Source organism: Acomys minous (assembly GCF_964271855.1).
Source record: "Acomys minous genome assembly, chromosome: 5".
NCBI lineage: Eukaryota > Metazoa > Chordata > Mammalia > Rodentia > Muridae > Acomys > Acomys minous.
Genome location: NC_140494.1, coordinates 94,203,258 through 94,227,938, shown reverse-complemented (window position 1 = coordinate 94,227,938; position 24,681 = coordinate 94,203,258). Strand labels below are relative to the sequence as shown.

The following is a 24,681-nucleotide window of genomic DNA, read 5'->3' as shown; positions in this document are numbered from 1 at the left end:
GAGGGTAAGGAGAATGGAAAGCAGTAAGGGAGACACATATTTGACAAGTTGGCCAGCATGTTTCTGCTGGTCTTTACACTGATGGGTTTTTTTTTCCCATAAAACATGGGCCATGCTGGTCCCTGTGCTAGAAGTGTCAACTTGAGCATTTCACTTCAGCTCCAAGGTCTTCCAGTTCTTCAAGCATGCAAGGCAGACGCTCTTGGCCATGGCCGTTCCTGTCTTCACACTTGGTTCTCCAAACACTGATTTTAATTTCAGTCTTATATGAAAGAGATGTCTCCTGCACCCGGCACCTTGGCTGTATGCTCACTAAGCTTGTGCAGTAAATGGGCACTGGCAGTGCTTGCAGATTTGAGGGCCAGAGGAAGGATCTCCACATATGTAGAGAGTATAAGACAGATGATGGGAGGAAGGGCTAATTGCCCAGACGGGGCCACACGTTGGCTGAAGATGCCTGCTGATAGCACGGCCATTTATTGCTCTGTAAATTTCAGAGTGACACGGCACAGGCTGACTGTGAAGCGGCCTCTCTGTCTAGGACACTTCTGTTTTTCACCTATGGGAGGACTGAATGGTTGGTTGGTTCCTAGGCTTTGCCACAAGATAGGCCTGTGCGAGCATCTACCTATGAAGCTCAGCATCCCCCACCCCCCAAAGTCGGCCACATCCTCCCCAAGCTTCAAGTTTAAGACGTGATTGCTCACCTAGAGTGACCAAAGAGTCTGGTCACTACCCAGGTAACTAATTTCCACATTCTGGAACTTTTATACACCTGCCCTGCCCTGAGAGTAAAATAAAACGATAGAGGGAAAGGTGACAAGAAGTTGACAGTAACTGTAGCCATGGCCCTGAGTGGGCTTAAAGAGTGATTTGTCTGAACAGTTATGGAACAGCTTTCACCCAGGATGACAGCTTCAAGGCAAGTTTTACCAGTGCTTCATACCTCAGACGATACACCCCAATTCCTGGAACTTAGTGGGTACTCCTCCTATTCACTTGCTCTCCTGGCTAGTTTTATGTCAACTTGATACAAGCTAGAGTCATCTGAAAGGAGGGAAACCTCAGTTAAGAAAGTGCCCCTATAAGGTCCAGTTATAGGGCATTTTCATAATTAGTGATCAATGTCAGGGGCTGAGGGAGCCCAGCCCACTGTGGGTGGTGCCATTCCTAGGCTGGTGGTCCTGGGTTCTATAAGAAAGCGGCTGTGCAAGCCATGTGAAGCAAGCCATAAGAAGTACTCCTCCATGGCCTCTGCATCATCAGCTCCTGCTTTCAGGTTTCCTGCCATTTCCTGTCTTGACTTCCTTCAGTGATGAGCTATTACCTGGGGGTATAAGCTGAATAGACCCTTTCCTTCCCAAATTGCTTTGGTCATGGCGTTTCACTGCAGCAATAGTAACCCTAACTCAGCCACTTACCACTTTCCATTCTACCTTCTGTTCTGTCCCTATAAAATGGCCTCCACCCCTCGGGTTCTCTGTGCTTTCTACACAGTACCTTGAATGCATGAGTCTTTTCACTGTTTCCTAGGAGTCACTAAACACTGGGAACTTCCCTTGGCCCTATTGTTTGAATATAAAGGCCACAAAGATGCTAGCTTAGCTCGCTCAAGGTCTTGAATGGTCACTCAACCCTCTCTTCTTTGTCTTTTTATTCCCTCCCTCTACACCCAGCCACGCCCACCGCACCACCCCTGCTCCTGGCTGCACGGCTCACTCTCTCCCCTCCAGCTAGGTCTCACTCAAGTCCCACAGGCCCCTGACGCTACTTCCCTTTCCCTCCTTAGTCTCCAGTAACCACGTCTTCGGCACATGCCCACAACACCTGACGATCTTAGGGACTGTGACATGTCTAAATGTAAGGACTTGGTTTTATATGGCTGACGTTTCCAGTACTCCATGCACACATCACAGTGTAGGATGACGATTCCAAATCAGTGACGGGAGGCCAAGCTGGCAACATGTGCCTGGATAAGGAAAATCTTCACTGACTTTCCCCTTTCCTGGGGCTTGCTATCTTAAAGCTGGAGGCACCCCTATGGGGGTTTCATAGGCCCCCCTCAGAAAGTGTCCATAAAGCCATCAACCTTATTCTAAGATCATGCCCATGGCTTTGTTGCCTTATCATTTGCTTATTTTTAAACAAGGATAATCTGTTTTTAGGAAATAAAGAAAAAAATAGGTCAAAGATAAAAACATACAACTTAAAGGAGTTGAGTTGTGTCTCCTCGTCCTGTTCCCTGCCCCCCCCCCCCCGCCTCCAGCCCCACGCCTCTCGTGCTCTGTTTTGCTTTCCATGCCAGTTGCTAAAGACTATAATTTTAAAAACTGAGCTGACTTTTCCAGAGCCATGAGGAATGTGCATGTGCACAGGGGGTTTTTCCACAAGAACACTTCCTGTCTTTTGGTTCATCTTAGCCAGTAATAGCGAAGCCAGGCGATCGGAGGCATCCGTCCATCCACCCGTCTTCCCAGCCTTTATTCTAATTTGTTGGAGAGGCTCGGGACAGGCCAAAGGGGATGGTTTGTGTTTCACCCTGTCAGACAGTTGTTTGATGAGGTTTGTGTTCCATTTGTTCAGATGGTTTTTTATGGTTCCTTTGTTGTTCGGGGAAAGACTTTGAAAGCCATAATTCTGCATCCTTATCCCTTCTGGTGTAGGCCTGTGCCATGTCTCAATGGTACTCACACAATGAGAAAGGAAATGAGGAGTGTTTCCGGGCAGTTACTTAAGCAGTTTCTGAACATGGTTGTGGAACAGAAAGGTTGAGTGTCACACAATTCCGGGTCTATATAGTGATGGCCTCTCCCAGCTGAAACATCTCTAGTTTTGGGGTTTTTTTGTGGGAGGGTTGGTTGTTGTTGCTGTTGTTGTTGTTGTTGTTGTTGTTTTTCCTGATCAGCCCTAGTTCTAGCCACACCTCTGGCATTTCCTCTTTACATGTGGTTATCAGATCCAGCCTCTTTTCTACCTCCAGAAATGACTGGGAGGCCTTGGACAGTGTGGGCACACGTCTGAGTGTCATTCCGTAGCACCAGGACCATGAGGTGATAGGCTGGAGTTGGCCTTGCAGGCATGTAATGGGCCCGGACCTTGAGGTGTTCTTCCAGGGAGACCTTTCATCCAGACATCCCTCGGCTCTTCAGAGCTGCCTGACATCCTTGCATCTCTGAATAGGTGTCCCCCCCCCACCCCCCCTCACTTTATATTTTTAGAAACCTTACACATTAGCTCACAGGTATTTCACTTGATCATTTGCATAACCCCAAGAGGTCGATAATTCATATAAAATTTTACTTCTACAAAGTCAAGGATCAGGGAAGAAGGCCTGTGAATAACAACAGGGACAGAGTGTGAGCCAATCCTCCAACCTCAAGTTCAGGGTTCTTCCTACTGCTTCAGATCCCAGAGAGACAAATTTTTAAAAATTAGAGTTAATACATTTTCGATGACTCTACCTTCCAGTCCTCAGGAAGGAGCATACTTCAGGAAGCTAGTGGGACTTAGAGAACGAGTGCTGAAATAAACGTGGCCTCTTCTGGTCACCAAGAGAACATCTTCATATAACTTCCCTGCAAAACAAAGCTCATGTGTCCCCACTTGTTATTTCTCAACAGACCCTTCTTATGACTCTGCCAGGAGAGGAGGATGGAGCAATAACATGAACTCCGGCCTCAACAAAAGTAAGTAAATAGCAAACCATTCTTTGGGACTAACATGTTTTATGAGAGCCAGAAGTTAGGACATAGGAAAAGAGCCGTGAAACACACACTAGGAACAAGCGCTTGCTACCTCGTTAGATATCAGTGTGAATTTGCAGGAGCTGTTCAGCCTTTTGAGGTTAGTTTTACTGCACTTGGTTTTAGACCTTATAAGCTTTGAAGATTCCTTGGGACAAGTTGATTCATAAAAGCAACCAGTCTGGATTTTGTTATTTTGGTCAGGACAATTAATCTCTAGGACTTGTATTCTCCACTTGACAAGGCGTAGTCATGCCAATGTCCCCAGCCCCAGTGAGAGGGACTGACGTGAAGGACAACCTCTGAGGAGATGTTGTGTGTCACAAACATTAATTTGTCCAGCAATGATGAGCTGACGACTTGTTGAAAATCCACGCAGTAACTTCCACTAAGGAGTAATGAAAGGGAGCGATTCACTCCTCAACCAACATGTTCATCGTACTGTCTCCAAGAAGTAAAACTGCAGGGAAATAAAGCAAATGATTTTAAGGATGAGGTTTTGATTGTACAAGCGATAACCAGGATCTATTTCAGTTTTGAGTGTGCAGTATTGCTTCCTTCTGCATGTGGATTTGGCTCTATGGAACTCACAAAGATGAGCCAGGAAAGGAACTGTTGTTTAGGCAGGGGACAGAAATCATGTACACACATCAGTCTATGCCTATGTCTATGTACCAGCTACCATTGAGTTAGCACGACAGGGACACGCCATGCTTTGGTCTGGCGAGCAGGAGAAGGCAGGTTAGCCTGGAGAGATGACTGTCAGAGAAGACCGTGGTAGCGTGTCTGACAGCGAGGGAACCAGATTCCTGGAGTTTAGGATGTGTGGTGGACTAAAGATGAGACAGGGACAGTGAAGGATGCTGTGAAAAGAGATCTCGGGTCCTTAGTCATAAGGAGTCACTGACGTGCTGAAAGGTATGATGGGTCAGCAGGAAGAGAGGAGTTTGAGGATGCCAGTCACACCAATGCATAGGCCACACGAAAAGCAACACACACTGAAAATGGGGAAACCAGGGGGCTTATGTGAGATATGTTGGAGGGGCTCTCACAAAGCACGGTATGACAGGGAACAGACAATGTTTGCTAAAATGTCACTTTCTCAGGAGGGACCTCTGTAAAGATGCTACTTGTTTACATATCTATCTGTGTGTATTTGTGGGGCTGTATTTGGGGGGTAGACATGTGTGTGCTGTTTTCAGGGCACACATATTGGCATGTACCCATGCATACACAGGGAGACCAAAGAAAGACGTTGACTGTCTGTCTTGTCCCGTCGAGACAAGGTCTCTCACTAAACCTTGGAGCTCACTGTTTCTCAGCTAGACTGACTGTCCAGCAAGCCTCTGCAGTCTTCTTGTCTCTGCCAGCACCTCCCCATTCCCAGGACCCATGTTACAGATGCACATAGCCACATCAAACTTTTTTTACGTGGATGCTTGGGATTCTGCAGCAAGACCCCTCTTACCCACTGAGCTATCTCCCAGCTCAAGGTCCTATTTTTCAAATGGACAGGTACAACCCCAGATCATCAAGTATTATTCAGTGTTGTCACATCTATTAAAACATATATTCGTTGCTAAATCTCCTGCCTGGAGACCAGTGCCAGCAGAGCAAAGTGATACGCATTCATAAATCAAATGAATACATGAGTCAATGAGAGAGTGCTCATGTGCCCTCCTTCTAGGGGATGTGTGACAAAAATATTTGCCTGCCCCACTTACCACCTTTCCTTTATTCCTTCACAGGTCCTCCCCTTGGAGGGGCACAGAGCATGGGCAAGAACACTGAGCAACGGCCCCAGCCAGGTACCCGGCTCAGATATGTAACCTCTCCTTTGTGTGTTCATAGATGAGAAAACAGATACCCAGAGGTTGTCCTAAACATGATTTTTAGTTCATGACATACCTGGGATTAACTCAGGATGCCTACTGGTTTTTATGGTCCATCAGAAAACTCAGACATGTATAACATTGTCAGCTTTAGAAAGAGGTATCACTAGCTAGTGATCACTTTGGGACCTCCTTTAAGCCTATTTAATAAGTAATCCTTCCATTTATTCCCTGCATGGTTGAATATTAGCCAGCTCTTCTTAAAATGTGGGTGATTTTGTTTGGGGTAATGACAGCATAATCTAAAAGTTTAGAAACCGAATATGAAGAAACTGTTACTAGCCCATGTAGATTGGGCCATAGCTGTGATCAAGGTCTTTGTTCAAGCTTTCCTATGACCCTGAGATAAAAGTAGGAACCGTTGAGGTTTCCTTCATCTTGATGCTGCTGTCAAATTGTTTGATGAGGAGTGAAGCAAACTTTTTCTTTTTAGATCCTTATCAGATCCTGGGCCCAACCAGCAGTCGCCTTGCCAACCCTGGTGAGTTAACTTTGGCTTGCAAGCCTTTCTTTCCAGAATGTTCGCTACACCTGTAAGGTCACAGAAACCTTAGTTTTAAGTTCAGACACCTGTCTGGGGGCTGTGTGTGCTCTCGTGGCCAAATGATCAGATGTGCACAGACAAGGGCCTGTTGGTTGGTAGCAGCACATCCTTCTCCAGAAGATGTTTCCAGAGAACAAACCTATTCGTACTGCGTCTCTGCACAGAGATTTATGTCCATGGTAAATGACCCAGATAGACAGTCCAGTGAGGAACGATCCCCTCACTTATTCCTCCTACAGGGCTCACGAGTAAATGTCCCCAAGCGTGGTGGTTTGGATTTGCGTGTTGTAGTTATGCAGCCTTCCAGCTAGAAGGGTGCCCCTAGAGAGTTGCACGTGAAGTGAACTCCACAATGTGTCAAGGATTTCCTCTTTAATAACAAGTCTCAGGTGCGTTCTTCTAAACCCACACCATGGAGATTAAGAGTTAATGGCAACAAAAGCCAGGCCACATGCACCTGTAGCGCTGCAGGAAATGCAAGCTGTTGGGCCTCCTTCCTGCTCCCTTCTTGCCCAGGTGAACAGAAGCCCAGCAGCCCGTGCTCTGGTTGTACTTCTGCCCACATGCTTCTGCGTAGAGCTTAACACTGAACGTCATGCACTCGCACAGTGCTGGGGAACAGCCTAGCTTAGTGAATGCCAAGTCATCAAGGTGCCTTCCTCCTGATGCTCCCCACAGGCACCCCTAAGAGGTTCTGGGATGCTTGGCACTCGTCAAGGCCAATGGGGAGTATTTTGGAGGATTTCAGTACTACATAGAGATTAGATAGTGACTCAGGTCTATGTAGAAGGAGAGCGTCAAAAATCTTCCCAAGTAGATGTGGGGAGTTGGCTTCCTTGAGATCTTAGCAGATTGCTGGGACAAGGCCAACACTCATTACCAAGTGACAATCTGTCTTAAAGTCTAATCTTGCTTAATGTGTTCATTTCAGTGGCAAGCAGTAGAGTTTACAGTGTTTATTGTACCTTTTGAGCTAGCTCAACGAGAGGATCTTACTGATGAGCAAGCATTTGAAGCGATGGGCAAAGGAATTACCCCACTTTGATCATCAATCACTGTGTCAATATATCACCCTATGCCTCATAAATATATACAATTAGTATGTGCCTATTTCTAGTTTCTAAAGAAAAAAGTAAAGAAGGATTGTCTCCAAAATTCTGACATTAAGAGAAAAGAAAGGGTTTATTTTGTTTGGTTGAGGTTTTTGTTTGTTTGTTTTTGAGTTCTCTATGTAGACCTAGCTACCCTGGACTCATAGAACAGTCTGGTCTTGAACTCACATAGACCCACCTACCTTGGCCTCTCAAGTGCTGAATTAAACGTGTATGTACCAACAGGCCTGGCCAAAAAGTGTTTCTTAGAAAGGACAAGAATTGGCATGCTTAAGAATCAGGACTGAGCCAGGCATGGTGGCGCATGCCGTTAATCCTAGCACTCGGGAGGCAGAGGCATGTGGATCTCTGAGTTCAAGCCAGCCCGACCTACAAAGCAAGATTTAGAAGTCCAGGGCTACATACAGAGAAACCCTATCTCAAAACTCCAGGGACAGGGGCGGGGGGCGGGGAAGAAAGGAAGAGAGAGAGGGAGAAGAGAGAGAGAGAGAGAGAGAGAGAGAGAGAGAGAGAGAGAGAGAGAGAGAGAGAGAGAGAGAGAGAATATCAAGACTGAGACCACTTTCTCCTCTTTCCTCACTGCCTGCAGGAAGTGGGCAGATCCAGCTGTGGCAGTTCCTCCTCGAGCTACTGTCTGACAGCGCCAATGCCAGCTGTATCACCTGGGAGGGGACCAATGGAGAATTCAAAATGACGGACCCTGATGAGGTGGCCAGGCGCTGGGGAGAGCGAAAGAGCAAGCCCAACATGAATTACGACAAGCTGAGCCGGGCCCTCCGATATTACTACGATAAAAACATCATGACCAAAGTGCATGGCAAAAGGTATGCCTACAAATTTGACTTCCATGGCATTGCCCAGGCCCTGCAGCCACATCCAACCGAGTCATCCATGTACAAGTATCCTTCTGACATCTCCTACATGCCTTCCTACCACGCCCATCAACAGAAGGTGAACTTTGTCCCTCCTCACCCATCCTCCATGCCGGTCACTTCTTCTAGCTTCTTTGGAGCAGCGTCACAATACTGGACCTCCCCCACTGCTGGGATCTACCCCAACCCCAGTGTCCCCCGCCATCCTAACACCCATGTGCCTTCACACTTGGGCAGCTACTACTAGAACTTTACCATCAGTGGCCTCTTCTGGCTGAAGTTCCAGCCCTCACTTTTTTTCCCCTGGATGCTCTGGACTCTGAAGGACATAAGTAGCCTTGAAGAGACAAGAAAACTGGATGTTCTTTCTTTTGGATAGAACCCTTGCATTTGTTCTTTTAAAATGATTATTTTTATGTTTAAAAATTTTTTTTTTGCTTTCTTCTACCTGAAAATAAAAAAACAAAACAAAACAAAAATACCATTCCACAGGCCAGTATATCAGTTTGGATTCTCAACCTCCTAGCATCTAATGAGTTAAATAGTGAGGTTACTGGCATGGCTATACATGGTCCTGAGAAAGAAGTATAATATTTTAAATATTTGTTATGACCAAAGCAGTTTCTTATCAACACACGGGTCTCATTATTATAGGAGTCCATACAATAATGAATCATGGACTTGACCAGGACTTGATCTGATTTGAGACAGTGAAAATCAAGGCAGGATGCTTATAATCTTTTCTTTGGAGGACTTAATTCAGCGGCTGGCAACTGGAACACTGGTTGTGAGGCCGGTGAAGTTTTTGCCCAACTGGAATTTAAAAGAAAGCTGTGTGTGTGTATGTGTGTATTTAAGAAGCCATGGGTAATACAAAATCCCCTGCAATGGGTAATATGCAGACGTAGTCAGGAACTAAGAACATTTAATACAAAACACAGACACTCCTGAAGGACAGAGGATTAAATAACTATTTTTTTTTTAATGACAGTGGGTCCCAGAACTTTGAAAAGTCATAGGGATTTCTAAACTCAGACAGATTCGCAAGCGCTGTGCGCTTGTCAGACCACCAGACCGCGGTCAACCAATCAGAAGGCAACTAACTGTATAAATTATGCAGAGTTATTTTCCTATATCTCACAGTATTAAAAAAAATAAATAATTAAAAATTAAAGAGTAAATAAACGAGTTGACCTCGGTCACAAATGCAGTTTTACTATCAAATCGATCATTGTTATTTTTTTTTAATATAATTTGTACATCTTTTGTCAATCTGTACATTTGGGCTATTTGTACGTTTTTATAGCTGGATTTTTTTTAAATAAGCATAATGTGACTTGACGAAAAGTAAACAGGGAGTTAAAAGTCACTGAGTTCTTAGGAAGAAAAGCCGTGGTACAGTTATTTAACAAGCGTGCCCAAACAAGAGAAAAGATCCGTTTTGAGCTACAGTGCTTTAGAAATGTTTGTAAATAACAGAGCTGCAATAACCTGATAAGAACGAACAAACTCTGCCTCATGCACACGAGGGGCTCTCTTGCTCTATATATGCAATATATTTTTAGACGTGAAAATATATATAATTTTGCAGTAATCGTGACTTTTTAAACTATATAATATGTTAAGCTGACAACTGTCCAATGAAGACTATGTAAAATAATCTGACCTTAATAAATTGTGCCTTCTTCTTCTCTCCGAACTGAGGATATTGTTTTCTTATTTACTACCAGATCAAAGGCTTTCCCAGAAAAGAATTGTCTTTATTATTGGTGTGTGCGTGTGCGTGTGCGTGTGTGTGTGTGTGTGTGTGTGTACACATGCATAGCATCCAGGTTAGAGAGCAACCTTTATGACTCATCTCTACATCAGCCTTGTGTTTTGAGGCAGACTCTCTTGACTTCTCTCCCACCCTGTGGACCACTATCTTCCCAAGAGCTCTCCTGCCTCCATCTCCCCTCCTGGGATAATGGGTGCACACCTCCATGTCTGACTTCCTACATGGGCTCCAGGGATAAAACCCAGGCCATCAGGCTTACACACCACACTTTTATCCACTGAGGTATTTCATTGGCTCTGAGGAAAAATTGCCTACTTGTTCTGGTACCATCCATAATTTTCTAAATGCACGTGCTGCGGCACAGTGAAAGATGCAGTATCGGTGAGGTGCGGACTGTTGTTAATGATGACATTTTCAACCCTCTCTAAGCCATTTAGATATCCGTGGCCTTTGTCAGTGAGAGGCAAGGCCATGAGTAAACTGTGTCCAAGGCACTACAGGAGCAGCTCTCTCCAGGTCATGGCCTAGTGGGCTTGACTCTGTGCTGCCCAAGAAGGTGACCTGATGCGGCAGCAGGGACCAGGAGCCTAGCTTCCTTTCAGTGTCACACTATGGTCCTATGTAGACTCTGCAGCTCTGGTTTTCTGTCACAGCTTGGTTCCTGTGGCCTCACTGATAGAGAGCTTGCTCCTCTGTTTATAACAAAGATGAATGAGACTACCAAAGGCCCTTGTTTGTTGCAAGGCCTCTCACCGAATTAGTGCCTCTAGAAACCCCTCAGACCAAGGAGGTCCCCCCTGAAGGAAGCAGAATGAGCTCTGAAGACTGATCTCCAACTTTTTAAACTTACACCCTACATTATAAAACACATTAAACACATATTCTCCGCTAGGCCTGTCTTCATGTGTATGCTAGTTTGCATCTTGCAAAGACAAACTGTGACATCATAGGCGTACATTTGTAGACCTCTCCAATCATGACTGAAAATATTCAGAAAGTGTTTTAAACTGTGGGGTGGAGAGAGCTCAGAGGTTAAGAGCAACTGCTGCTCTTGCAGAGGACCCAGGGTGGAGTCCCAGGATTCATACTGGGTTACTCACAACTGCCCACAGATTTAGCTCCCAAGGATTGGCTGCCCTCTTCTGGTCTCCTCAGACACCTGCGCACACATAACATGCACTTACACAGGCACACACCCATACACATAAATGAAAAAATAAATAATTGCATCTTTCCTGAATTCACACTGTTTTTATTGTCATTTTTATCTAGTTATTCATTGCAACAACCAATTACAAAGTGTTTACCTTGCACTTGATATCACACATTGTCTAAATATGATTTAAAGGATATTAGGAGATTATGTGTGCAATTATTTGTGTCATTATAAATACAAGATTTGGGCATCCATGGATTTTTGTGTCTTTAAGTGGCCCTGGAACTCATGCTATCCACGGAAAAATAAAATAATTGTTTTTATTATGAACAAAAAGTCAAAAGTTTAGAAGGTGATATAAAAATATATTAAAGCTGACATTCTGTTCTCTTCCTTTTTTCTTTAAATTGCATCACTCTTCCGTAGCAACATTCAAAACAGAAACAGTGACAGTTCATGAAATAGACATATGTAGCTCTATACATATATGGATTTCCTAGTACTTTCTAACAGAGGAAAGAATAAAGACTTGACATTAACGGCTTAGGCATAGAAAGGAATGAGGAAAGCTGAGGATGTTTATAAATAGTCAACTAAAAAGTTCTCACATCAGTTTGCAAATACACAAAGTACTATTAGGGAAAGCAAAGAGGCACATCACATATTCCTGAATCACCGATGTAAGAACAGGATGCTCACGCCATAATTTATGTATATTTGTGTACATACGTACCTGTATGTGTGTCATACTCATGCTAGTACCCAGAGATGCCAGAAGAGGGCACAGGGACTCCTAAAAATGGAGTCACAGGCAGTTATTGAGCTGCCCAGCATGGGTGCTGGGAAGCATTTCCTTTGTCTTCTGTGAGAGCAAACGGTCTCACTTCCTGAGCCATCCCTCTGGTTAGCCCTCTAAGGAGGTTTGTTTCCTACACAAAGCTGCAGTACTTTATCTCAGTCCTGTACCCTGCATGTTTCCCACAGTGGTTCATTCCACACTCCTACGGGACCAGGTTTTTTTTTTTATAAGTTCTCAGACTCACAGACACTCAGCTGACTTATGGTCCCCAACAGAAAAGCATTTTTGTTACCCTGACTGCTAATCTAGTGTTCCCCGGAGCTCAAGCATTCTGCACTTGTGCCATGCAAGTTGTAACGTTCTGAGAAGCAGCAAAGCAGACAGGACATAGCAACCCTGTGAGGGATTCTGAGGGAAACCACTCATCCCCCAGCCTGCCCCCCCACCTCGGTTATTGTCCTGGTCACAGCCCTTCAGAACAGAGAGATGTCTTAGTCCACTTGAGAAGCTATAACAAACTACTGTAGGCTAGGTGGCTTATAAACAACAGAAACACAGTATTCACAGCTCTAGAGGCCACAAGGCTAATATCCAAGTACTGGTAGATTTGGTATAGGGCAGGGACAGGACTCACTGCTCATTCCTGACTCACAAGTGGCACTTTCTCACTGTTTTCTCACATGGTTCCAAGTGACAAGCAGCTTTCTAGGGCCTTTTTAAAATAAGGGACACTAGTTCCATTCCTGAGAGCTCCTCTTTCTGACTTAGTCACCTCCCAAAAGGCCCACTTCCAAACAGCCACACACTGAGGATTAGGTTTCAACATGTGAAATATATAGGGGAAGAGGGGCATAAATAGTGGATGTATGGAAGAAGTTTTAATATTCTAGTGTTGTGTTTTCAGCATCTGTTGCTTTGAAACGTTTTCAGTACAGTCAAAACCCCCTAGAAGTTTAAGAGCCTTTAAAGTGATCGCTGCTGCATCTTACCAGTGATAGTGGTGTGCATTTAGGAATGAGTGCAGCGTGCCTGTTTAGCCCATGGGTAAAACATGAAGTGTGGCTCCACAAAACAGACTATTTCTAGCGGAGACCAAGTGGGCCAGAAGGAGCCAGAACAGCAAGTAAGAAAGGAATATCCATTCATCCCAAGCAAGGTCATGGCCAGAGCCAGGGGTGATTTGGAGAGATTTTTAAAAATATTTTTATTTAATTTTTAAATTTATGCTCACTGGTGAGGCTGTCAGATCATGGAGGTACAGACAGTTGTGAGCTGCCACGTGGGTGCTGGGAATTGAACCCGGGTCCTTTGGAAGAGCAGACAGTGCTCTTAACCACTGAGCCAAATCTCCAGCCCAATTTGTGGAGATTTTTAAAACTACACTGCAGTTCAAAAATAGCTTTTAAAAATCGCATTTGTGTTTAACATATACATACATTTTCATGAATCCATAAATATTATTTCATTCTTATATATAAAATATTTATAAATACATAATTTTTCACTACTCCCTAAATAATACAGTATAATAATTGTTGCCACTGTCTTTACATTGCATTAAGCAATAGATATAATCTATAGTGATTTAAATATATAGGCAGATATACATACATTACATGTAAGCACCATGGCATTGTATATAAAGGACTTGAGCATCCAAGGGTTTGGGTATCTTGGTGACTTTCTGAAACCAGTACCCTTCAAATGTCAAGGTACACATGGTTTGGGGGGATTGTTTTGTTTTTAAGTTTTTTAGATTTCATTATCTTACTTTATTTTATGTTTGTGGGTGTTTTACCCACATGTATTTATGTGTACCACATGAGTTCCTGGTACTTATAGAGGTCAGAAGAGGGGGGCTAGATCCTTGTTACTAGAGTTATGGCTGCTTGTGAGTCACGTGTGTGTGTGTGTGTGTGTATGTGTGTGTGTGTGTGTGTGTGTGTGTGTGTGTGTGTGTGTGTTGGGAACTGAGTCCAGGTCTTCTGCAGGAAGTACCCTTAACAATTGAGCCACCAGCTTACTTTCTATGAGAAGTTTTGGACTCTGCACTGTCCCTCACATACTATTTTCTCTCTCGTGTGTGTGTGTGTGTGTGTGTGTGTGTGTGTGTGTGTGTGTGTATTTAATAACCATCATGCAAATATGTTGCTTTGAAAACTGCTGGAAAAGCATCCTTGGGAAGAACGTGCTTAGGGAGACAGCCTGTAAGCCTGACCTCTGCCGTCCAACCTCCATGCTGTATCTTGGTGTGGTTGGCTTCTTTGCAGAGGCTCCTCTACATCAGCAGCAGTGGGGGCTTGTGTCTAGAACTCAGGAGGTAGCACAGAAGTGGAGTGTCTGTGGGGACAAGGAGAGACATGGTGTAGACTAGAGAGGGGCTGGAGTAGGATTCTGGCAAACACACAGAGCCTTCGTTTTTTATTCAAGAAGGAATGTGTGACTTGTGAAAACACACACTGAGCGTTTCATCACTGGAAGGCTACTGAAATACTGAAATACTGCCTGCCTTTAGTGGTAGTACCTCCAAAGGATTACAGTAGGTCAGCTGATGTTAAGACTACAAATCCCAGGTTCCCTCAGAGGATGGCCACTTCTGAGAGGAAGTGGTGCAGCCAGGCAAACCTCCAGGGCTCCAGCCAATTGAGAAAGAGTATGAAGGGAAGCTTTTGAAAGGAATGTGGGCTTGTGCCTGGGGTCTGTCTCCCTCCCTCCCTTTACTCGGCCCCCTGTCTAATTGTTTCAGTCTGTCTGGGCTGGCAAATTCCTAAGCACATAGTCAATTTACACTTAGCTTAAAAGCTCTAAGGGAAAACAAATTTCCAGTGAGCACACTCACTAGCCTGCAATTGCTAGCTTAACCTTCTGGATTTTTAACTGAGTTAACTCATGTGTTTTCTTAGTAGGAAGAGAGAGGTAATTTGGGGGAGATTAAGTGAGTGTGGATATAATCTCAGGGACCCTCCATTCAAATTTTGACCCTTTCACCCAGAAGGCAAATTATCAATACCTACTCACTAGGGAGCTGAGTCACATCCCCTGCTTGTGGTCCTGCGGGGCATCAGAGAGCAACCTGGAAGTGCATTGCAAAAAACGCTGGGCAGAAAGAGTGTATGTGCAGTCAGTGCACCCGCTAGGCTTCTCTAGGGCAGTTATTAAAACTGTAGTAACTGGGTAGCCACTCTGTCCGGACACTTAGCATACAGTTTTGTTTTGCAGTCAGGAAGGCATTTTTCAAGTGAGTGAAAAGTGAGAATAGATTGGGTTTTCCAGAGGACATTTGCACTTTTGCCATCCCCGGTCCCACGATGCCCGACCTGGGTGCTTATCCTTTGCTGGCTCTGTGTGTGTTCACCTCAAGTCAACAGAGCATGCAAGAAGGTGCAAGGGACTGCAAAGAAAGGAGACTGGCCTAAAGGAAGGCTGAAAATGCACTTTGTCAGAAATATTAGATAGGATTAGCTAAGAAATAGAGGAAGTTGGCAACTGGGAATTTATACCTTGATAAGCGTGTGTCCAACTTTTTCACAGACCTAAAGCCCCTCAGAGGCTTCATGGGAGACAGAAGGCGCAACTCTCTTGCTTGCCACTGTGGGGCCAGTGGCTCCCAGCAACTGGTCACTAGGTAAATAAGGAGTAAAACATGAAGAAAGGGTTCACAGTCAGAAAGATGGAGATGTGAATCTGAGCTGCCCCTCCCTAAGTTGTGAATTCCTGTCTCCAAAGTTGACTTCCTAGTGTGTAAAGTGAGGACAGCAGTGGTACCATCCAAGGTTATCAAAGAAGTGGTGTGAGATCATGTAATCAAAGTGCTCTGTGCTTTAAAAGAAAGAAAGAGAAATTAAAAATATTATACAGATGTCTTAGTTGATAGTTCCTTTTTATCATTCAAAACTTTAAACACAGCTCTGGTCCCCTTATTACAGAGTTAATCGGGAGCTGAGGAGATGGACAAACATTAGGACAAACATTAGGACCCAAGCGCACTCTTAGGAGGAAGCCAGACTCCTCACCTGCGTCTGTCACTTGAGCAACAGTGGGGCTGAGACAGGCAGATCCTTGGAGTTCTCTGGCCAATGAATGAGCTCCAAGTTCACTGAAAAGATCTCATCTCAAAACATTATACAATAATAGAGGGAAACATGACATCAACCTCCATCCTCCCTGCTGACTACTCTCTCTCTCTCTCTCTCTCTCTTTCTCTCTCTCTCTCTCTCTCTCTCTCTCTCTCTCTCTCTGTCTCTCAGAGTTAAACAGCAATCTGCTATTTTATTGCACATAAGAATTTTTTTTACATTTTAAAAATTAGGGGCAGGAGAGATGGCTTGGTAGATACGAGCACTTGTCATGGTAAGAGGACATGAGTTGGGATCTCAGTTGCACACACATCCATAATTGACACTGTGTGGTGGGGAAACAGAGTGAGACAAGGGGATCCCTGTGGCTTGCCGCCTGTGAGCCCAGCTCTGGTTCAATAAGAGACCTTGTCTCAATGGAATAAGATGGAGAACAGTAGAAGAAAATACCTGATACCCTTCTCTGGCCTTGAGAATGTGTGCACTAGCCTGTTCCTGCACACACACAAGTTTGCATATACCACACTTACTCGGCCACATCCACACTCACATACACATACACACAAAAAAATTTTATAAAGCCTTGAGGTCATTATAAACTTACAAAACAGTTGAAAAATGCAAATAAATATCCTTTCGTGAACTGCTTGAGAGGACTTCTATGGCTGATGCTCCGTCAGCCCTGGACACCTGAATGCGCACGTCCTTCAAACACCCATCTCCTACAAAGTCCACCACCAGCCAGAGAGCCAGAAAACTAACCCGGACAGCTTCCACACACGATACTCTCAGGCACCAATTTACTTTTCTGTCTGCCCTGATATATTTGTCCAACTCTGGGAACTGAACTTAAGCAACCATGTCTCACACCTGCTAGCGAGCTCTCTTCCCTGGGCTGCCTTCCCCGGCCACTGCTTTGAGGGGAGGCTTTGGTAAGTTGTCCAGGCTGGCCTTAAACTCACTTTGTAGCTGAGTTAGTCCTTATGATCCTCCTGCCTCCGTTTCCATAGTAACCGAAATTAACTAGCCTGTGCCACCAAGCCAGCCCATTACCATCTGGTGCAGTAGCAGAAAGGACCACTCAGAATCGCAGGTGGCATTTGAAGTGTCCAGGCTCCCCCTGACTTGCAGAACCTTGACACTTGGGACTATAATGAGATGGTCCTGTTGTAGAACGACACCCAGGGCTTGGTTCTCTGTCATGTACTCACGTTTGATGTAGGTCCTGTTTCCCTGTGAGCAGTAATCACAGAAGCCATACAAGGTCCCTGCCCTGGCAACCTATTGGGAGGTCATGCTCACAACGTATCTCACTCACTGTGGGTGGAGTTCACTTGGACTGTTGAAGAGAGGATGTGTTCAGGCTTTTCTGAAAATTTGTGTGTTTCCTGTTTGCAATTAGTGTTTTGTGAAGATGTTCCCCCATGAAATTATAGAAATATCTCCATGCCATCAAATTCTAATGCATTAATCTATTCATGTATCATATAGTTAAATAAATGTTCCTAAAGATACATCTCTAGTGACTTATGTTTTCCAATATTATGGAGAGACTGGGATGTGTTCTTTTCATTAGTATGTTGATTATTTTCTCCCAGTAGGAAGACATGCAAGTGGGCTTCAATGTTAGCTAACACATACCAATCTATGCCAACTTCCTTACTTGTTCCTTCAAAAACACATTTAGGTTTCCAGTCACTAATTCCAGGATTACTGGATCATTTTAGTGGGATGTGATTTTTCCAAGACAGTGTCTGGGAGCCAGGTGTGCCCATTGTTAGACAGTGGCTTATCTTCAGACTTGCCCAGCAGACACAACTAGGCATTACATATGTGTGTGTGTGTGTGTGTGTGTTGCATAAACTATGTGTGTACATAAACTCACATATGTCCATGTATGCACATTCATATACAAGTATGTACACACTTCATTCTTACCTCAATCTATATCAAAATTTCTAAACTCATTCAGAAACATCCATTTCCAATCGGATGCCATAGCATTCCTCCAGGTTCTTCCTTTCCATGGTTGTCATAGGAACGATGGTTTTCTTTAGGCATATTGAGTGTACTTTCTCACCAGCCCCTGCCAATAGCCAGCCTGTCCTCTCTGGACCCTCCTTGCGTACATGTGACAGGTTCCTGCCTTGTTCAGCTCCACTGCATGGACTTCCTCCCATCCCATCCCAGTGTATTCCTCTGCATGGGTGTCATCTTCAGCTTGTTCAACCTTAACAGCCCATGCCAGGTTACCCCTCCCCAAGCACATAGCTTACATCAGCCCTGGCAGAACCCTTACTACGCCCACACACACCACACCACCACAGCTTTTCTCACTCTGCGGGGCACTCACACCCACATCAGGCCAGCTCCATGCCACTGCAGGCTGACACTCGTCCTGCCCTGCCACACCTCCAGCTTCAGGAGGCAAAGAGGCAGGATTGATAACACGATTTATTAATCTGTGGCTCTTATCTGCTTTTATTTGCATACACACATGTGCACACACCCATGTACTCCCTGGGCTAGGAAATATCAGAAATGGGGAAAACTGGAGACAATAGTAACTGAAAATTGGCTTCTTCTTAATGATCTTATGTTTCATTTTATATATATGTATTTTTCTTCTAAATGGCAAATTTTTACATTGGAGGAAAAATGGAGGAGGAGAAGAGGACAGGAGAAGGGAGCAGGGATGGGCAAAGCTGTGCTCTGGGTTATGACAGTAGACTGGAGTGAGGGATGCACAACTTTTGAATCACTTCTGGTTGTGGAGCACCACAGCAACAGAGCACTGTGCGAGCTCGTTGAGTTTGGAAGCTTATGTCATCCACTGCACAATACAGGAGAGAAGGGCAGGGACCGCGTCTGGCTGCGTGCCTGGCTTACAGAAAGCTCCAGTGCGTGTCTGTTGTTTATCAAATTGCACCTGCTAGACAGAAAGGGCCCAAACCTCAGCTGAGAGGCAAAATGAAGTTGCCGGTTCTGTTCCCTTCCTGCTAACATCGAAGATGTGCAGAGGAAGAAAAACCAGAGACAATGCAGCCAAAACATTAGGCCATTACAATTTGCTAGCAATTGTTCCCAAGTCCCTACCTGGTGTTAATTGCTTTCCTCTGTAGACGCAGTATTTCTTTCCCTGGCTGATTTTTTACACTGCCCAGAGCCCTTGGCTTCTAGAAATGTTTAATCAAGCATCACATATATCCTAGCAATACATCCCAGACGCTTCTACTTTCCCTGACAGTTTCACCTTCCTCTGCTCTTTCCATGTCTTTCCCCCCACAATATAAACTTATCACACAATTTTCTTCATAATATAAAGGTTTGTCATTTAGAAAAATAACATAATAGAACCCACAACCATCGGGAAACCAATCTATGTCAGACATGCCTCTGAGAAGCCTAAGCTGTGAGGAGTGCAGGCCATCCAGAAGATAGTGCAGAGAGAAGCAATGTGGACTTGTCACTAGTTTCTATGTAACTAAATTCATTGGGCAGCAGCTTAAAGCTGGGAGCCCAGATAGCACTTCTAGGGGATGCTCAGCCAGTTCCTTCACCACATCCTTACAAATCAGTGTCTCCTATCTCGAATCCAGGACTTCAGACTCAATTATTCAGATGCTCAGTTGAGCAATTGCAGTAGCATCTATCGTGACCAAAGCCCTCAGAGGTAAATGGAAGTGAAACGGGAAGAGAGTAAGCCAGGGGTTTCCACCCCTACGCTGAGCTACATCACCAAAGACACAGCGGTTCCACAGGCCATCCCGGGGCTGAACAGATTTTCATCTAGGCCAAGATCTAGGCCCCTTTCCTCTGCAGAGGCCTGGCTAACTCCAGATAGGATCTTTAAAAAAAAAAAAGCAAGCAAACAAATGAACACCTCTACCTTGATGTAAAAATCGTATTTGCATACATGCACAGTTAGGTTAAATCTTGCTTTATAAAAAATATCTAGTCTTCAAGAAGTGGCATGGATCCAGAAGACAATAGACAGAGACTGGGTTAAAGCAACCGCATGCTTACATAGGCAAGAGGTCCCTGGGGGAAAGGAGCTATTCCATTTCCAGGGCTTTGTGTAGTCAGAACAAATGGACAAGTGTCCGTTACACATGAGGATCTGCTCACTGTCCTGGGGAAAATATAGCAGGAAGATGAAGAAAGATATATATACAGCACCATCTCAGCGCAGAGCTTAATTTACTCCGAGTCACAGTGTCTTGAGAAGGGGAACACTGTCCCTCTCTAAATCCTAGCCACCCAGATCTCTGAGAAAAATAGAAAATTTGGCCTAACTATGGAATTTCCTTGTCTCGGTGGATTTATGACCAAAGAGCCAGAGGATGACCCAAGTCATAACTTCTGGCCACACAGCAAATTCAATTACCCCAAATTCCGGCACACCACCCTACTTCCTGTCTGTCACCCCTTCCTTATCATGATCTCCCCTGGGCCATGAACCCCCAACGGTGTCACCTGCACCCATGTTCAATCTTTCCAGAAAGCACTGAGTAGCAATCCCGAGGACACCTCACCAGAGGGAGAGCACCACGATCTTGATGAAGCACAGTAACACAGACTCAGCCCCTGCCTGTCCTAACACACACAAACAAGGAGTAAATCAGCCCCACCCCCTTCTGGGCCATCTCTGGGGATAGAGGACACAGCAACATTAGGACATGGGACATGGTTTAGAGCAGAATGGAGGCGCAGGTTAAGTGCTAAGGCAGACACAGTCTAGAATTAGTTTTATTGCTGAGCTGTTATCCACCACTGTGCAAACTCCATGAGTCTCTTTAATTCCCACCCCAGTCAGTCTCGCCACATAGGGTCGATGTCATGGGAGGTGGCAGGTGGGTTCTCTGGGGCTCCGTGGTTAGCTCATCCAGCCCAGTGAGTACCAGGCCAAATGAGAGGATCAATTTCAAAAACCAAGACAGCTCCTGAGGGAGGACATTTGAGGCTGACCTCTAGCTTACTAGCTTACACACACACACACACACACACACACACACACACACACACTTCTTGGTAGACGGGTTTCTTCCCCTAATGGGGCCGTGGCTATGGCAAACACCCTGACTGGGCCAGCCTGACAAAGTCAGCGCAGCTCCACAGATGGAGTAACCCAGTGCGGCACACCTCTCAGGAGCAACCGGGCTTCTGGAAGGTATTTGGTCTCAATGCCTTACCCTAAAATAGTAAATTGAGTTTGGAAAGTCTACAAATACTGTGTTTTGCAAAACAACTACACATCACCACCAGGTCTTGAGTACAATGTGCCATTTGGAGGGTAAAGTGCTGTTGGTTTTCATTTTAATGAAAAACAAAACAAAATAAACAAACAAAAGAAAACCCCATAAGGTAGTGTTTTTCACAGCTGCAGGCTCCAAAGCTCTGAGAGAACATGGGGGGTGGACTTGGCCCCTGGCCTGTGGTTGCACCCTCTGGCATATTTGAACCAAGCAGCCCTTTTCTGTCCCTTTCTGGCCTTCTCTACCTGCGAACACCTCTTTTGGCGTCTGCTCTACAGAAACCAAGTACCAAGAATCGGAGTTTTTCTCACTTCACAGCTTCCAAAGCAGGGTCAAGCACTAGGATTTTACCCACTAAGTCCTTTCTTGTCTGTCACTCCCCCAAGGTCCACGGGAGATGGGTGGTGTGTGTTCTCTTCCCTGCCTCATCCCCAAGACACTGGCCTACAGCAATGGTAGGCATTCAGTCTTTGTTAATACTGTGCTTGCTCTGAGAGGTCAGGCCTTGCAAGTCTTGAGCTCTAGCTTGAGAGTTCCTCAATCCCAACCTTCAAACTAATGGCTCTGTAATAAAGGAAGCCCCTTACCTCCCTTCTCTTGATGGTTTGGAAAGGCAGAGGCGGAGGCCAGCTGCTTTGGAGTTTCTAGAAGCTACCTATGTAGTAAGTAACATTTGGCCTGCCAAAATAAAGGTTTCTAGTTGGTTTTCATTGTAAAAGGTTCCTGGAAGGCCCCAGCCCCTCCATCAAGCAGCACCCTCTTGAGGTCTGAGCCGCCCCACCTGGCAGGCCCAGAGCCCAAGCTCCCTCCTGACCACCCAGTCCCTGCCGCCCCTACCAAGGTCCCTGCTCCAGCCCTCTGAATCCAGCCCATTTTTAAAAATGCCCTTTGAAAAGGGCTCTGTTTGGGTGAGTTCTTGGGCTCTCCTAGAGAGCAGATTATCTGAAAATAGGTGTTATTGATTACAACCAGGTGGTCTTTGTGGAAAGGGGGCCACTCGAACCAAAATAAATATTTGCCAGCACAAAGAACAAGCCGGCCCCTGTTGCGGGCGGGGGGCGGGGCTGCGGTCGTCGGCACTGCCCTGACGGCCCCGCAGGTCGGCGGCCCGGATTGTGTTTCTTCAATTAGGAGCCAGGCACGGGGGCGGGAGCACAAAGCACCCCAACCTCCCCCGCCCCCCCCCCCACGCCGGCCTCCCATGGCCGGCCTCGAAGCCCGCGCTATTCTATTTGTTTTGGCTTTCTGACGCACTCCTTAGTATTTATTTCTCTCCCCCTCTGTTTTATTTTTATTTTCAAATTGCCGGCCGGGCTGGATGCCTTCCATTCACCCCGCTGCCTTGGACCGCGGCGCGCAGACTGCCGGAGCCGGCTCGCTGGACCCCTCGGCCTGCCGCTCGCCTCCTGCACCCGGGATCCCGGCGCTGCCTGTAGAGCCGGGGGCAGCTGGGGGTGCAGTCCCTGGCTGGGGTGGGGGTGGGGCAAGACTAAGTGAGGAGGAGGATTGAGAGTGGAGTGGGGGGGCTGGGGCCACAGAAGTCCCGCTTCGGAGTGAGTCCCGCGCGAGCTGGCAGTGGTGATAAAGTTTTCTCGAAGGATGTTAATTGGGGTGAGAGAGATCCGGAGGTTAGTTCAGGAGACGGCTGAGATCTCCCTGAGGTCCTATTTCCATTTCGCCTGCCTTCTGCCTAAAGCAGAAGCACACGTCTCCTGGGTTTACCGTGCTCTCCCAACTCTTCTTACGGCATTTCTAATGTCAGTGAGGTCAGGACACCAATGGAGAGACTGGAGAGGGGGGGAGGGAGAGGGAGGGAGGGAGGGGAGGAGAGAGAGAGGGAGAGAGAGGGGGAGGACGGAGAGAGGAGGTGAGAGGGAGAGAGAAGGGGAAAAGAGGGGGAGGGGGAAGAAGAGGATGAGGAGGAGAAGAAGAAAAAGAAGGCTGAGAGACAGAGAGAGATACCAGGCAGGCAGAGGGCAAGGATGACAGCTACAAAGGATGTATGATAAAAGGGACCAGAGAGAGGTCTGAGTCTGAGAGCCTCAGGAGGACAGTGTAGTCAGAGAGGAGAGAGGAAAGGCAACCCACCCCCAAAAAGGAGATGGTGTGAACCTCAGGCGTCAGCCGTAAGAGGTCAGGGGTAGGAGCACAGCTGGTGGAGTTTGGATAGGCAAGGAGAGGTGGCTTCTAGACCATCTGTGGCTTTGTGTTGCAGATTTGGTACTTCCTCCCTCATCTACAAGTTACAAGCCCCTTCTTCCCCCTCCTGCCCCCCCCCCCCAAGCCACTGCTTGGCTGAAGAACACATTCCTGGCCCTGGCGTCTGCCACTGAGCCAGTGGCCCTTTTGCTAGTGGTATTTGAAAAGTGTCATAAAGGAGACTTTCAGAACAATGCCGTCTACTGAAAGCCCTCTCTGCTTCTGTATTTGGCAGCTATTTGCTCTCCTCCCTAAATACCACTATGTCTAGCATAGCTCTTCAAGCAATGTGCTCCAGGCCAGCCCTGTAGAGCCAGGATGGTTTCCCAACAACTAGAAAGAAACCCAGGACATGTGTAGGCTCACCGTCGTGCTATGTACCTTGGGAAGGCAGAGCTGATCACAGGGACCTAGCATCCCAAGATGAGGATGCCTCGGGACTCAAGGAAGCAGAAAATACCCTGTCCAGTGGAGCTATTAGCAGATTTAGCCATGAGCAGAGCAAAGTCCAGGTTTATAAGGAAGGGATGGCTCACTTTGTAACCTCACTTCTGTCATCAACCTTCGAATATCCTGGATGAAAACCATGTGTAGATACTTTCGAGCTGGAAATGAATTTAAAGGCACTGGCCCATTGCACACCAGTAGCTGATGCAGTGGTCCTTGGAATCTCCTAGGGCATCTGAAGACCCTGAGTCCAGAAGTCTGGGGGGTGGGCCCATGCACATTGCACTCATAACAAGCACTCAGGTGATTGTGGGCACGGCCTGACAGATTGACAGATAAACTCCCACCCCAGCAGTGCCCTGCTAAAGTTTAACAGCAAGCCCTTGAAGAGAACAAGGGTAGGGGGATGTGATTGTTGGCATTTGCTGATTTCCAGGGTGTGCTTCACCACTGTGGACATCCAGGAAAAGATGTGACAATTCTGAACGCAAATCTGTGAAAAGATGCCCCCAGTCAGCTCTTGTACATACAAAATCCTCCTCAGAGAGCCACAGAAAGGAAGTGGTGCTGCCTCTTGGGGACAGAGCCTCCAGGCTCTGACCCTACACAGAACTGCTTCTTCGAGCTGAGAGTCACAGGCCTGGGTGAGATGCGCTCCTAGAACTTCCCGTCACTCCTTCCCAACAGTCAGTTCTTGGTGGCAGCTTTCTCAAACTGAGTTAATCTCTATCCCATCACTTCTAGCTTTTCTTGATGGCTGTACCACTACTGGAGTTCCTCTTAATAGTAAAGGCAACGGAGAGGCGGAG

At 46.0% G+C, this 24,681-nt stretch overlaps 1 protein-coding gene across 1 annotated transcript in view; it reads left to right on the top strand.

Annotated features, from left to right (window-relative positions):
- FLI1 (Fli-1 proto-oncogene, ETS transcription factor) overlaps positions 1 to 9,862 on the top strand; it is a 119,096-nt gene extending 109,234 nt beyond the window's left edge. Inside the window, exons 6-9 of the mRNA XM_084781561.1 lie at positions 3,621 to 3,686; positions 5,492 to 5,551; positions 6,069 to 6,116; positions 7,881 to 9,862. Coding sequence (XP_084637687.1) covers positions 3,621 to 3,686; positions 5,492 to 5,551; positions 6,069 to 6,116; positions 7,881 to 8,410 — 704 coding nt within the window. The 3' untranslated portion in view covers positions 8,411 to 9,862. The remainder of the gene's footprint in view (positions 1 to 3,620; positions 3,687 to 5,491; positions 5,552 to 6,068; positions 6,117 to 7,880) is intronic.
- The last annotated feature ends 14,819 nt before the right edge of the window (positions 9,863 to 24,681 follow it).